Here is a 15,858-nt window from a genome sequence, read left to right on the forward strand (position 1 = left end):
CAGAGTGGCTGGGGAAACCCAGCCAGATGGGTGGGGTGTAAATAATAAAATTATTTATCATCATCAAGGCAGCTTACAGGAATTTCCTAATGAAAAACTGGTTAACCTATCAATCATTTCAAAATCAGAAAGACAAACTCTAGTGAAACATAAATCCTATTCCAATGAAGTGGGTAGCTCCAACAAGACTGTAAGCCTGGCAGGAAACGCTACTAAGTAGCAGATAAATTTCTTATCTGGAAGCGACGCATTGATGCTAAAGTCCTGGTGCAAGCTTTTTATGAGCAGGAAATTCCACCCAATGTGGGTAGACATTATTAACCAAAATCCACGGAATCCCCACTAGTATGTTCCATCACTGAACAGACAGGGACATAGATGGAGCACCGTGACACGTGGATGCTAAGTCCCCAAAAACTGCAGTGGGATGAGGCACATTGTCTACTGAAAATAAAACAGTAGAACGTGCAGAAATTTCAAGGGATGCTTTTGATTCCGCACAGGGCAGTATCTTCTGCTCTTTGTCTTCCATGGTGGCAGAACAGCTCTAATATGTTTCTAGCCATGAGCAGATGGTGCACAACACACATGCCTGAATTCTTCCTGGTGACAGCTTAGGGCTTTGTGGGTTTGGTGGGGAAAACATTGTTATGCTATTGCAATGGAAGGAAATCACATCTCTACCAGGAGTGTCTAGCGGAAATACGACGTCCAAGATGTTCACCAAAGTTTTGGCCAAGGGAGTGCTTCAAATTGAAATTTACATTCCAACCAGAAAATTTTATGGGGTGGGTTGGGGAGGAAAAATTCATGAAAGCTAAGGTGATTCTTCATGTGCAGTAAATATTGACATAAAAGAGGTTCCAATATGTACTAACGGGGATGAGGAACTTCTTGATTTCTTCCAGCGCATGCCCCATTCTGGCATATGCTTCTGCGGGTGGGGCAAACACTTCAATTAACACATGCAGGTCATCGTTTAGGTGGAAGTATTTTGCTTCTCCGCTTTTTCTCAACTCTTCTTCCTGGGAATACAGAAAAGTTACATATAAACTCATCGTATGGGGGAAAGAAAGCAAAAAGAGAGCAAACCTTTCATTAATGGTTTCCATTTTCAAGACAGTTCATTTTTTATTTATTGTAAACGTACAACCGAAACGAGGCTGGAAATAAATTTACAGTACGGATTGGCACCTTATGGTTTAATCAAAGGATTGTTCCTGGGCCTGTTAATGATCTGTTTTATTCAAGACAAAGGGAAAGGCACATGTGAAAAACTATTTTCTAAAACATTTGAGACCTCTTGTCAGTACAGACTATACTAAGCTACATGGTCCAGGGGTCTGACTTAGTATAAGGCAGTTTATTTTGTTCTTAACAAGACTAGCAAGTGTGGAAATTCCATTTTGTCCTAACACAACAACTATCAGAAGAGGCGTTTCAGCACTACAGTTTATCTACCGTATTAATTGTTGTATGACTCTTCTAATAAGTTCTGCATTGACTGTTTGAAGTCTGTCTATCACCGTACACGGTCACACATTATACATTGCAGTGCATGCATCTGCATGACTGATGCAACCAAACATACATGTCTTACCCTAAATATGTACATCTAGTAGGAACCACAGTCAAGACACTCTAATCCACAATATGTGAAGCAAGGAGCTTCAGCTAATCTTTCAGATCAAGTCCAATGTGGTGAGTCTACAATGACTTTCGACCAACATGCAGCAGACATTAGAAAATAAATATCGAGCAACCTCCTTGATCTCTAAAGCAAAACAACAGGCCCCAAACAAGCGGAATCCTGCATTTATTTGCTCAAGCTGGCCAATGAAAATCATTAATGAGTATACATTGAGCTACTGTATCTATTACATCAACTGTGGGTTTCCCTACCTCCAAGCAGTTTTCTTGGAAAATAACTATTTGACAAGGTGCAAGGCTTTGATTAAATGCAAGGACAATGGATCAGCATAAGGATTCCCTTGTTTGGGAACTATCTTAACTGCTTACAATCCAGCTCAATGAGAAAAAACAACAACAACATTAGACTAACTTCAGCCTTGCCAACCTGGTACCCTCCCAATGTTCTGGACTGCAATGCCAGTCAGCACGGTTGCGCTGGCTACAGCTGATGGCAGTTGTAGCGCAAGCTTCTGAAGGAGCAAGGGGTTAGCGAAAGCCAACTTAAATTATGTGCATATGTGAGTTACTGGATTTTTCTAAAGCTGTATTGTTTGTTTTCCCCCATATCAATGCAAGCTGCCTTATGAAGGCTTCCTCTAGTCTAAATCAATGATGGATAAGTTGTGGCCCTCAAGATGCTGCTGGCCTTCCAACTCCCACCAGTCCCAGCCAGCATGGCAAATAATCAGAGGTGATGGAAGATGTAGTTCACCTCCATCTGGAGGGATATAGCTTATTAGCCATCCCAGCCCTGAAAGGTACATATAACAAAGGTACATAAAACAAAACAAGCAGAACAAATGGAATCAATACACTCCAGAAGCAACCAAGGATTAGGGTTTAGACCAGCGGTTCTCAACCTGTGGGTCCCCAGATGTTGTTGGACTACAACTTCCATCATCCTTGAGCTCTGGCCTTGCTAGCTAGGGGTGATGGGAGTTGTAGTTCAACATCTGGGGACCCACAGGTTGTTTGACCAAACTGCGGGAGGCAGTGGAAGACAGAAGTGCCTGGCGTGCTTTGGTCCATGGGGTCACAAAGAGTCGGACACGACTAAACGACTAAACAACAACAACAATTTAGCACTGTAAGGGAAAGTTTTAAATAACTCAACCCAATCTATACTTTTTATATATATATACTCTACTTTTAACACCAGTAATTCTGTTTTTCTTGAAACCAGAAATGGAAGTTAAATTTCTCTTCTGCCCTGCTGCCCAATAAAGTTGCCAACCAGCCAAGCGTCTTACTCTTCTGGCAGTTCAACTAGAATGAAATACAGGCTTTACCACCCAAGACAAGATTGCAACACGCTTCACCCATGACCTGTCAGCTTGTATCTTGGCTCTGCTGCTAACCTGCCAGACTCCACCTGCTGATCCACCAGGTTCTGCCCTCTGCTTGATCCACAAGGAATGGAGCTTTTAAAACCAGAAGCTGGCAGCTCTGGGGAACTCTTTTTCCTATTTTTCTCCTGGGCTGCCGACGACTCCCCACCCAGCAGCTTTCATTCTGCTCCAACTTTTTTCTTCCAGTTTCCATTTTGCCAAGTACCTTACTTCCGCTCTGCTTCATCTTTCTTGCCTCTGTTGCTTGGCAACAGAGATGCACAGATGCTTTGTAGATGCCCCTGAGCCTCAGAATCCATACTGGTTAAGCAAAAGGTGAACCATGGAGAACTGAAAGGGTGGCGGCGGCAAGATTAAGTCTGTTAGGGTCCTATGTCCCTGTCTGTTCCACACTTTTATGCAGGAAGGGAAGGGAGGCAAAATAAGCAACCTCAGAACCAGGGGGAAAATGCTCCTGTGGACCTAGAAATCACCATCAGATAACTGCAGTTAGATGGGCTGGTCCATCTTTTTACAATCAAGTGTCTTATCTTGTTGCACCCATCCGTCAGAACAGCATTTCCCAAATTTGGGTCTCCAGCTGTTTTGGGACTACAACTCTCATCATCCCTAGCTAGCAAGACCAGGGGTCAGGGATGATGGGAATTGTAGTCCAAAAGCAGCTGGAGACCAAAGTTTGGGAAACACTGGCTCAGAACAAGGTAAAGCAACAATAGCGTTTATTTCTTTACTGGGAACGGCGTAACATACTGCCTGTAGATTTTTCCTTTCAACACTAACAAAAATGGATGTAGATTTTAAGAAATAAAACTGAGAGAAGTGGGAAAGGGGTCTTGAACACTGTTCCAGAGTAGGGTCAAGGCTGGCAGCTCCATGCATAAAACCATGTACAACTCCAGACATACTAAGCAGAGCATATTTCATTATGCGCTGTGGCTCTCCAACTTACAAAGAAATGGCATGTTTGTCTGTGCCATGTTAAGGTATCATAACAGTATCACTTGTTCTATTTAGCAAGCGTTAAAAATACTCTTGAGCTGGCATCTCTCACTTTGAATAGGTCCACAAATAGAAGTTTTGACTGACTGACTTTTAAAAAGCTCTTGTGTTTGCTCTCGGTGTGTCGTAATTATGAGTTACTTAGAAATGACAATCAGCACCAGCTTATTGCCACTAATCTTTTTGTTGTAAAATTTAGAGCATTCAGGCTGCCTAAATTGGATGGAAAAGCAAAGCAATCTGATTAGTTGATTAGCAAATTCAGAGCAGGGGGAATTAACACGCCATAATTAGCTGTCTGAAACTTGTCAAAGCTGGTAATAAAAGGAACAGCAAAACATATATAAATGAAAGCCTCCCTCAATATTACCCATTTTTTGGGCTGCTCCCCACTCCTGTTTATAGAATAAAGTTGGAAATTCTTCAGGCTCAATATTTGTATTCAACAGTTTTAGCAGCAGGTTGTCTTGCTCGCATATAATGACGTAAGCTTTTGAAAGATGAAGATAATTCTTTGCTTATGAGTAATTTAAGGACGTCCGGAGGCAGAAGGGGTAAGGCCAGCAAGAAGAAATTTTAAATTGAGAAATCTAAGGCAGCTATCACAAAATCCTTCTTAACGGTGAGATCTGTTAGACTCTAATAATCTCCCTTGGGAAGCTGTACAAGCTCCGATCTCCTGAATAATTTAAGACTAAACAAAGCAGTGGGAAAAGATAAGTCCAGTGAACGATCCTGCATGTCCCAATATTATCTGAAAGCAGCACTCAGAATTCAAAACAAAACTGCACATTAAAAAGATAATAAAGTCTTGGTAATGTGCATAGGCCAAGTAAATTGAAAAAAGAATGATTTTGTTTGTTTGTTGCAAAGACACTTGGCTTATTCATATGAAGGATAAGCATAAAAATAGCTGAAAAGCATTGTATTTGAAATGTCCAGCCAATGAAGTGGGATTTAGACATCCGGTTCTATAATTGTGGCAAACCAGTAATAGATACAAGAGAGAACTTTCCAAGCATTGCTGTACTCGGGATTTTCAACCAATCCAACAGGGAGCTCTTCCATGAGAAGCAAATGAGTAGTAGGACTTAACACGATCGAGAGCTTAAGACACTCTCACACTCTAATAATCATAATGGCAATTCACTATATAGTGGTACCTCGGGTTACAGACGCTTCAGGTTACAGACTCCGCTAACCCGGAAGTAGTACCTCAGGTCAAGAACTTTGCTTCAGGATGAGAACAGAAATCATGCGGTGGCAGCGGGAGGCCCCATTAGCTGAAGTGGTACCTCAGGTTAAGAACAGATTCAGGTTAAGAAAGGACCTCCAGAATGAATTAAGTTCTTAACCCGAGGTACCACTGCACTTCTGATATATACTTCTGCGAGCATAGAGCCTCTACAATTTGAATCAGTGCAGAATCCAAGCACATAGTATGGACACTAACAAGGCAGATCTCAGAAGGCATTGAACAATTATTCAAATTAAGCAAACTTGTATAGATGGTGCATAATTTCACTCCTGGTTGTAGACTGTAAGCCTGATAAGCCACTCTTAAGATCCCTTTTGGCTGAAGGGTGGGGTGTAAATGCTTTCAACACACCTGCGAGCGTCTTAGGACAATCACAAGAAATCAAGAATGCCCATTTTATGGTACAAAATGGTAGTTGGTGGGTGAGAATGAGATTGATAGGTTCCTAATGAACAGAGTGTGTGATATAGGAACATAGGAAGCTGCCTTATACAGAGTCAGACCACTGATCCATCCAGCTATCAGCTCCCCAAGGTTTTAGACAGAGGACAGTCCCACTTCTACTTTGTAGATGCTGGGGACTGAACCTGGGACCACATGCATATAGAAATGTTGCTCTACTATTAAGCTATAGCCCTTTCTCCTACTAACACTTTCTGCTACGGAATAGTAGTGGTGTTTTCACATCCGCTGGACATCTGTATTTTGCTACAAGCTCTAGCTCTGGATTTCTTGAACTGTGCAGGGGGGCTGGACTAGAATGGCCTCCGTGGACCCTCCAACTCTTCTCCCCAATACTCCACGGAATAAACTTACTGGCCTCCTCACTCCTGGATACAGGAAGGAGTAACGTGCCTCATTCTGAAAATAACAGCCTTACATTTCCTCTCTTCCAACCCCACTCACTCCCTTGGTAAAGCTCGCTAATACAACGTGTGTGATGAGGCATCGCTGCAACGCAACTGTCTCCACCCTTTACAAGTGGCAGACCTTGAAGTGGAGTAGACAGGAAAGCATTCAGCACAGTGACATCACATCACCCACTTCCTTGCTAGATGTGATCAGGTAAAGAGGGCGGCTGCTGGTTTCAGAGACCACCATGAGCCTGCCATTATACTCCAGCGATACAGCTGCCTGAATCCATAAAGAAGGTATTGCCACAGGAGATTTCCTCAGAAGTGAGGAATATATACCATAGACGGAGGACCAGCATGTAGGCAGAACTCAAGAGAAGGGGTTATAATATACACCTTGATTTGTGTTTGCTTTGAATCTCCCCAGACTATACTAGAAACAGTGAGGAAAGGCACACACAGCAGTACAGTGCACACTAATGATCTTCAGCTAGCAATTTTACCTTTGCCTTGTCCCTCATGGATCCTTTTCCCAATATTGACATTTTTGTCAATGTCTCTTCTTGCAAGCGCTTCAGAGAATTGCCACGTGGGCCCAAAAGTTTCCCCACAAAGTTGAACTGAAAGACAAAACAAGCAACAACAAAAAAAGGCAATAAAAAACTACCCACAGTGCTGAGGAGCTGTAAGAGTGACTTAAGATTCATGCCAGGTATGAAAAATGTTGCTGAAAACAGCATTTGGCTGTTTCTGCAAAATAAAGAAGGGTATTGGGTTGTAAATTTTAGAGCCACTGGAAAAAGAGAAAAGGGGAGGGGGGGAACAAGACACAGAAAACAAAGCTACCATCATTTCTGTGGTTATTCCACGCTGAGCAGTAACTGTGTTAAAAAGTTTTGGGAGAGGAGAAGACTGCGTAAGAGTACAGTTGACACAGGCAAGAAGAAGAAAAATGCAGGAACGTAAAAGCAGCAGCATCCATACAAGACCACAGCCCCCAATCCAGACAGCATTAGTCAATTGACACCCCTTTGCTTCGTGGATTCCTATGGAAGTTGGACAGACATAGTCTTGGGATCATGAGAATTGGGATCATGATAACTGGTGAGCTGGAACGTGCAGGGCTGCTGATGCAGCTTACAGGTGGGATTTGCTTTCGCAAGGTGCCTCCAGCTGTTGTGGGAAAGGTCCATGAGTTCCCTTCTACTTGTGGTTAAGGTTCCAAACCATTATGTTCTTCTCCAGCTGTGTGAACCCAGCTTCCTTCCAGCTTTGAACTTTGGCAAACGGTACGAAGCAGTAAACTTAAAACTGGCTCAGCAGTCAGCCTTGCTCCTACACTCATTCTTTAAGTGTGAAACCAACAATGCGGCTATCAAGTGCGTCTGCATTTGTTTGGCAAAAGCAACATGTGCATTTCTGTTCTCACCTTTTAAAATTAAGAAACAAAAACAACACCCAAAAAAATTAAGCACGTTTGTGAAGCTTCTCTAGGGACAGGAAGGAGCTGTGGGAGGAATGGGCTGTGGGCACCACAGCGTGAACCAAGAAATACCTTTCACAGAAGGCTCTTCCTCCTTCCAAGGGAAGCTTGCAGAACAGTTTTTAAGAGTTCACATTGGGGCTGAAGTACGTGTGTTTACAGCAGCCCCAAACAGCCTCAATTACCCTCGAACTAGTGTGCTAAGTTTAAGGAGATTGGAATTGAATGGAAGCTGCGGCACTCGTTCCAACCCATTCTGCCACATGACATTTCCCCACTAAATCGATGCACACATGCTCACTGTGAACTGCAGCAGTGCTAGGCGCAATTCAAAAATGCCCAACTCAGGCTGGGTACATGTGTGCATGCTCAAAACACAAAAGCATGAAACTTTGGAGGTTGGTGCCATCACTATAAGGAAGCAATCTTAACCACAGCCCTCCCTGCTTCCAACTACTTAATCTTGTCCTTCCCTTAAGCTTGTTAAAGGTTAGCACATAACTTGACCACTAAGGGGACCAGGGTAACTTTTGTGTTAGTCCCTCACTCCTTTGTCACTGGCAAGAAATCCAGCCCTGAAACTTCTTAACAACTGATACAGGATTAGCACTAGCCTCTTCAAATTGTTCCCCACATCCAAGCAGCTGCTGGAAGAGCTCCATCAGGTTTAAAAGATTAGGAGATATCTTGCAATGAAGCTACTCTGCCGTTTTGTACACCAAGCCTTTAAGAGTGACTGATTGAGTTCAACTCCTTTCAATATCTGAGTAGATTGGAAGAGGAAAAGCCTCTGTGGATAACAGAAGTCAGTAAAGAGATCTCTGCAGATACTATACACTTAATCCCTGGAGGCTTCCTAGAGGAAGCGGGCTCAAAAAGGCTAGCACCGACAGAGCTCTGCTCTCTTAACACATCAGGCCAATTTAGGCATGCAAAATTAAGGGGAAATGTCCCTTAACTGCAGACACAGGCAATGGTTGGTAGCAACATTAACTGGTAACCAAATTACCGTGGAAAGAACATTATTAAAATGGGAGGTCATCACTGCCAAGACAAGTATCAACCAGTTTATACTGCATTGCACTTGCAGTGCATAAGCCTCTGACACAGGGTGGTTGAGCTGGTGTGGTATCTGCCCACCTTACCTCCTCTCTCAATCCAAATAAGGTAACAGAAGGACATGATCTTCACACTGGATGACTTTCCCCTCCAAACTGAGAATATTTTAAACCCTCCTTCAAGACAAGACAGTGAAAATATATACCCATCTGGGAGTAAACAGTCTGAAACAGGCTCAAAATGTATTGAAGAAAAAAGGAGTCTCCAACATATAGAAAAACAAGTCTTGATGAATAGGAATTTGCATAGTTTCCGCAAAGGTCAATGCCATCTCACCAACATTTTAAGAGTTGTTTTTGGAAGGATGGGTTGTTTTGCTGTTTTGCTTTTCAGAGTATCAAAAAGCATTTGAATAGCGGTGACCTGGTAGACACTATATACTTGGGACTTTGAAAGAAGTAGTTCAGAAAGTCAGTCACTCAAAATTATAATGAAAGAAGGGGACGGATCCTTTTATGTATTGGTAACTGGTTAAAGAACAAGAATCACTACTAAATGGAGAGTTCTGAGAATGGATCATTAACAGGTAGTGCTCCCGCAAGAGACTTGTACTGGGACCAGTGCTGATGAGTCACTTTATTCAAGGGGGTAAAAAACAAAAAGGGACCGTGAAGATCTCATAAAGGATCTCTCCGAAATGAGTGCATGGGCAATAAAATCGGAAATGTGGCTCAATGTTCTGAAAGTTAAAGTGATGCTTGATAAGGCCAATAATTAATTAATCTTAACTTCACATGCACCATTATGGGGCTTCAGCTAGTAAAGAACCAGAAAGGGAATGTTAGAGTTGGAGGAAAAACAAGACAATTAACGAACATCAGTTCCTTTGGTGCAAGCCCTGGTTCAGATGTCCATGCCCATATGAATATCAGCAGCTAATGAATAGAGGGAACATTCAACAAAGGTAAACTGAAACAGAATGGAGTGTAAACCGAGAAAGAGTGGTGTGAAATCGATGCCAAAACAGTATTCTCATGACCTATCACAACATACCAACAGGCAGTAAGTGAGGGGAAAAGATTTGCAAGATGTCACCTGAGCGACACAATACCTCTTAACAGAAAAGTTTACTTGAAACTGTGTCAATATAAGTCTGGTTATCAGTAATCGTTATGGCGAGAAATGCATCTGTGCATTTCTGTTGAGAAACATGCATTCCTGTTAAGACTCTATGCATATGGAAGAACTCTTTTCTGTGTGCAGGTCTAGGATATTCTCTGCAGCCTCTCCACCCACACCCTAGTTTCCATTTTAAGCAGACTATTAAAAAAGAAGAAGAAAAGCTGTTTGTGCCTATTCTCTTGCTCCTGTTCTTCAACCAGTTCCTGGCCTCGTAGGTTTGTAACTGGTTAAGGGAAAGAGGGAAGGACAAACAGTTCTCACAGTGGTAATCAAAGGAATCCCCCCAAGATTCTGTACTGGGGCCAATGATATAAACAATGTGAAGTCAAGGGCGAGTGGCAGAATAGCCAAATTTTCTGATGCCAGCAAATAAATCATGAAATCTAAGGCAGCCTGCAAGACTCCAGAAGTGTGTCTTCAAAGTGGGTGAAGGTGCAAGAAGAGAAGAAATGAGGTTCAACAAGTGTAAAATGATGCATAGTGGGGTGGGGGGAATTGAACTTTATAGACGTAATGATGTTATCTAAACTGGCTGTGACTACCTAAGAAGATCTTTGAGGCACAGTAGAGAGAGCAATGAAAGTGTCGACTCCAACAGCGTTCCAGCAGTGAAAGATGTAATGAAACAGGTTTTTATTTCTACAGATTTCATATCTACAGTGTGACTGCATTTGGAATACAATATATAACTCTGGCCACCCCCTCTCTTATTGTCCTGTTCCATTCAGGGTGGGTTTAATTATTGCAATGGTTTTCGCTGTTGCTGTCACCTGCCTTGGAACCTTACAGTGAAGGCTGGGTAAGAAATCTTTTAAATGAATAAATCTCCAAGGGAGGATGACAGCACCAGAAGATATATAGAAAAGAGCAACAAAAACAAAGGGCTAGAGAACCTTCCCTATAAAGGATAAAACGTTTGAAGCTTTTTAGGTTAGAAGATATGACTGTTGGGTTGGCATAATTAAGGTATAAAAATAACAATTGCTTGAAGAGAGTTGATGCCAGGGAATCCCCTTCTTATATAATACTTGAAATTTGAATGAAGTTGATCAGATGTCTCTTCAGAACAGACAAAAGGAAAGTACCGTATTTTTTGCTCTATAAGACTCACTTTTTCCCTCCTAAAAAGTAAGAGGAAATGTGTGTGCGTCTTATAGAGCGAATGCAGGCTGCGCAGCTATCCCAGAAGCCAGAACAACAAGAGGGATTGCTGCTTTCACTGCTCAGCGATCCCTCTTGCTGTTCTGGTTTCTGAGATTCAGAATATTTTTTTTTCTTGTTTTCCTCCTCCAAAAACTAGGTGCGTCTTATGGTCTGGTGCGTCTTATAGAGCGAAAAATACGGTATTTTATTCACCCTATGGATTGTTGACCCTTCCACAGGATAATGCCACGTTTCAAGAAGAATGGGACAAAATTCACAGGTGACAAGAGGGAGATCTTCGATGGCCATTAGCTGAGACAGCTGAATGAACACCCAGATTCCGAGGGGCAATGTCCAATTCAGGAAACGGAACACTAGACTTTGTGGATCTTCAGCTGAATCCAGAAGGACCTTTAAGCTCTTTTAATCAGTAAACATTATGGAAGATCGATAGGAAGTCACTTTGTATCCAAGCTTCTTGAGGAACTCAGACTGAGTATTATCCATCAACACATTGAACTAGCACCCACTGTTATGTAAAGAAGCACATCCAACTGAGCTATCTAGGCTGCGTAAGAATCCCTCTTTTGAGATTTCATGACATGGGGAATCGATTGTCACCATGTAGGAACAAGCTGTAAGAAAGGCTCACCAGGATAGTAAAGAGGTAAAGACTTTTACTGTGTCAAAAATGACCTGCGGAATTTACTTTCAGCCGCTTTTATAATATAAACCTAAACTAGTTTTAAGCTCATGAGAGGCTGACGCAGATGTAATTCTAGCATAGCCATTAAGTGGTCATGAATAAGTTGCAGGATCATGGGCTCCTTCCCCTAACTCCTTCCTGATCACTCACAAGTTTCCCTTCTTCCTGTTTCATCAGTACTTAATGTGTCCAACATTAATCCTTGGCCAATGAAACTACAGGGTCACTCAATGCTAGCTGCTTCTTTTTAAAGAAGTTTTGACATTAACACCAGATGCCCTACTGACACAGGGTAAACGGGAGTAGGAATTAGGGCTGCAAATTGGTCCTGCATCACTCCCACATTCTTCTTCCCTGCTAGCGGGCAGGAAAAAAGAAAATCCTTTGTTTAGCCAAGACCAAGTGTTTTTGGAGCAAAACAAACCATGATCCCTGGTTTGAATCCAACTTCAAGCCAAGGGTTGTGGTTTGCTTGCTCCTGTTCGCTTCTCATAAGGAGCTAACAAATAATTATTATTATTATACCTCACCCATTTGGCTGGGTTTCCCCAGCCACTCTGGGCAGCTTACCGCATATATAAAAACATAGTAAAACATGAAGCATTAGAAACTCCCTGATACAGGGGCGCCTTCAGGTGTCTTCTAAAAGTTGTGTAGTTCTTTTATCTCCTTGACATCTGACGGGAGGGTGTTCCACAGGGTGGGCGCCACTACTAGTTCCCTGTAACTTTGCTTCTTGCAGTGAAAGAACCAGGAGAAGACCCCTGGAGGAGGACCTCAGTGTCCGGGCTGAGCGTTTGGGGTGGAGACGCTCCTTCAGGTACACTGGACCAAGGCTGTTTAGGGCTTTAAAGGTCAGCACCAACACTTTGAATTGTGCTCAGAAACATACTGGGAGCCAGTGAAGATCTTTTATAACTGGTGTTATATGGTCCCGGCGACCAGACCCAGTCATCAGTCTAGCTGTCGCATTCTGGATTAGTTAGTTAGTTTCAAAGGTAGCCCCACAGAGAACGCACTGCAGTAGTCCAAGCGGGAGATAACCAAAGCATGCACCACTCTGGTGAGCCAGTCTGTGGGTAGGTAGGGTCTCAGCCTGCATACCAGATGGAGCTGGTAGACAGCTGCCCTGGACACAGAATTGATCTGCGCCTCCCTGGACAGCTGTGAGTCCAAAATGACTCCCAGGCTGCGCACCTGATCCTTCAGGGGGAGTGATGAGGGAATGATCTGAATGATCATGATAAACCATTAACCACAGCCTGCCATGGTGTGAGAACACACCCAGTAAGTGAGCAAGGAGCAGTTAGGGGAGGGAATGGCCCAATCCCACAGTCTACTCTATTTGCACAGGCTCTTAACTATCATGACTTCTCCACGGAATTTTAGGAATTACAGGGGAGCCAACAAAACTTCAAGATTAGCAAGCTTCATGCCCAGGATTCTTTGAGGGAAGTAATGACAATTTGGCGAGGGAAGCTGTTGTTGGTTTTTATTTTTGGTAGATGTAGCCTCAAACAATTAGTAAAAGCACCATAGCCCGGGGGGGGGGGGGGAGGAACCCTCCAGACATCAGTATTGCCTTGTCGACAATTCCCTCATTTTATTAGAAAACAATCATAGCTTAAAATGGTGCTCCATAGTTAACTTACATAAAGATCTGCTTTTTAGTTTAATGGAACAGTGGTCAATATATTTCAAACCCTGTCATGATTTAATGATTACAAGGCTTCTTTTGCAGTAATAGAGCCGTCTGAAATATACAGCCAGGTATGCTATTAAGGGAAAGCAATATAAATAAATCTTCAATGCATTCCTAAATGAGGAATTATTCATTTACAGTAAACCATGCAAGAAATCTATATCACAATGTCAAGTAGCTACTTTAAGATATAAATCTGAAGGCAGAACATTCATACAGACCCAAAATATCAATTAGGAAATATTAAACTTCAGCTCTGTTACTGATGCAAGCAATTTGGAAAGCCAAGACTTTTTCTTTTTCATTTTTGAAGATACACAGCAATAATGATGCTGTTCTTTGCAGTCTTCCCACATAACCACAGCCCTGTGAATAGTGTTTACAATCTAAAATATAGATTTCAATGCATAATTAATTGCAGTTGTTGAACTTGCATTCCCTTTGATATCAATAGAGATATCCTGTTCATGTTGCTCACTTGATACTTATTACTGGGATGCATCAGATGCTACATAAGCTGGAACTCTTCTTCAAAGAATGATGGAGAGCCATAAAACACACAACACTAAAACAAAGAACAACAGTCATCTTGTGTACTCATCTCTTCAGGTGTCAGCAATATTCCTAAGAAATAACTGGCACAAAGGAAACCTGAAATAAGCTTCTGCAGTGGCTCAATTACAACATGTCTAAAGACCTAACAACTCTTAGGGTGTATCTGTACCATAGACCAAGCTTCACCACCTGTAAATGTTTTGAACTTTCAACTCCCATACTCTCTTATCATTTGGTAATGCTGGCTCGAGGCTGAAAGAAGTGGAGCCCAAAACATCTGGAAGAACCAAGTTGGAGAAGGCTGCCAAAGACTTAAAACTGGCTTAATGTGAACTCTGGGAACTGAAGTTCTGTGATGTTGGCTAAGCATCCCCAGAAGAATATTCTATGGGCCCTCACCAAACTATAAATGCTAGGTTACTCTGCAGAAAACCCAAATAGTTAAAAAGGATGTAACTTTTCAGCAGAGATGTTTCGGTTACTGGGGCTGCCTAGCTGCTTAGTACTGACTCCAGTTCGTTAATGAATAAGTAAATAGTCTCCAGTCTCAATATTTAATGTATGTCCCATATTGCTATTATAAAAATGTGCTACAGATCCTTGGGACACCCCAGTTCTTTGCTTTCCTGTACTGTGAAAACCATCCATCTATTCCAGCATCATCAAAAGAGACTAAAAATGCAAGACACGAGGAATGACATGACTCACTGAAGGAAATTGAGGGAGCCCCTTAATTAGCAGGAGAATTGCTCCCGAATAAATCTTCAGCAAATTGAGAGGTTGTTTCCTCATTACAAGAGATTCTCTTGAGAGATCTGTTGCCTGAACCAAGAAGAGCCAAGGGACAGGCCTTCAACTCATATCCTCAATCACGAGGCAAGAACAACCAAATCAGGAAACTCTACTGCCATGCAGAAGAATCAGTGTGGTGCATTGGTTAGAGCGTTGGACGAGAACATGGGAGACCAGGGTTCAAATAGCTACTCAGGCATGAAGCTCACTGGGTGCCCTTGGGCCAGCCCCTCACTCTCAACCTCACAAGGTTGTTAGGAGGATAAAATGGGGAGAAGGAGAATTATGTATGCCACCTAGAGCTCCGGGGAGGAAAGGTAGGCTACAAATGGGATGAATGAGTTTCATTTATTGATGGGGAAAGAGAATTTCCAAGGCTGGTTTAGGTACAAACCACTCTCTGATCTAACAACTCTTAAGTCTGCTGGATGCTAACCCGCTGGTCCTTTCCTTGCTGACCTTGCTATAGGACTGCTCTCATAATAATTCCAACTGCATAATTCATCTGCAGTGTTCACTCGTCAACAGAAGTGAGCTTGCAAACAGCCTGGCACAGAAACTCATTTCTGAAGCAGAGTCACTGTCGGCAAAAAGGGTCCAAAAGGCTGGTTTTTTTTTTTTTTAAAAAAAACTAATATTCATGCAAAAATTTATTCGTTACAAAGGAATCAGTACCCAGCTCGATACAACAAAATACCCCTGTAAAATAAAAAGTGACCTATCAGGTTGTATAAGGCAAAATAGCCTAATTTTGTTGTATCAAGATATACATGTTATAATTTCACCTTAATTTTATTTTTATTGTAAACTGCCCAGTGATCCTTGGATAAAGGGTGGTATAGAAATTTAAATAGTAATAATAATAACAATATTTTTAATGAGGTAGTAGCAAAAGATTGCATGTGGCCTTACAAGTTTACTGTATTTTCTGGGGTAAAAGACTACTTTTTAACCCAGGAAAATCTTCTCAAAAGTCGGGGGTCGTCTTATACGCCAGCTACAGCAGCAGCTCCTGCAACAACTCCCCACCAAAGGATAAAACAACAGCAAATTAAATCAGAGGACACCAAGCTCTCTAGATGAA

At 42.2% G+C, this 15,858-nt stretch overlaps 1 protein-coding gene across 2 annotated transcripts in view; it reads right to left on the minus strand.

Annotated features, from left to right (window-relative positions):
- Positions 1–15,858, minus strand: part of KHDRBS3 (KH RNA binding domain containing, signal transduction associated 3) — a 119,634-nt gene that overhangs the window by 55,053 nt on the left and 48,723 nt on the right. For both annotated transcript variants that reach the window (XM_081012755.1, XM_081012756.1), the window contains exons 3-4: positions 6,656–6,772; positions 879–1,025 (exon numbers count right to left, since the gene is read on the minus strand). In XM_081012755.1, the coding sequence (XP_080868881.1) occupies positions 879–1,025; positions 6,656–6,772 (264 nt within the window). The remainder of the gene's footprint in view (positions 1–878; positions 1,026–6,655; positions 6,773–15,858) is intronic.

Source organism: Podarcis pityusensis (assembly GCF_964106645.2).
Source record: "Podarcis pityusensis genome assembly, chromosome: 7".
Taxonomy (NCBI): Eukaryota; Metazoa; Chordata; class Lepidosauria; order Squamata; family Lacertidae; genus Podarcis; species Podarcis pityusensis.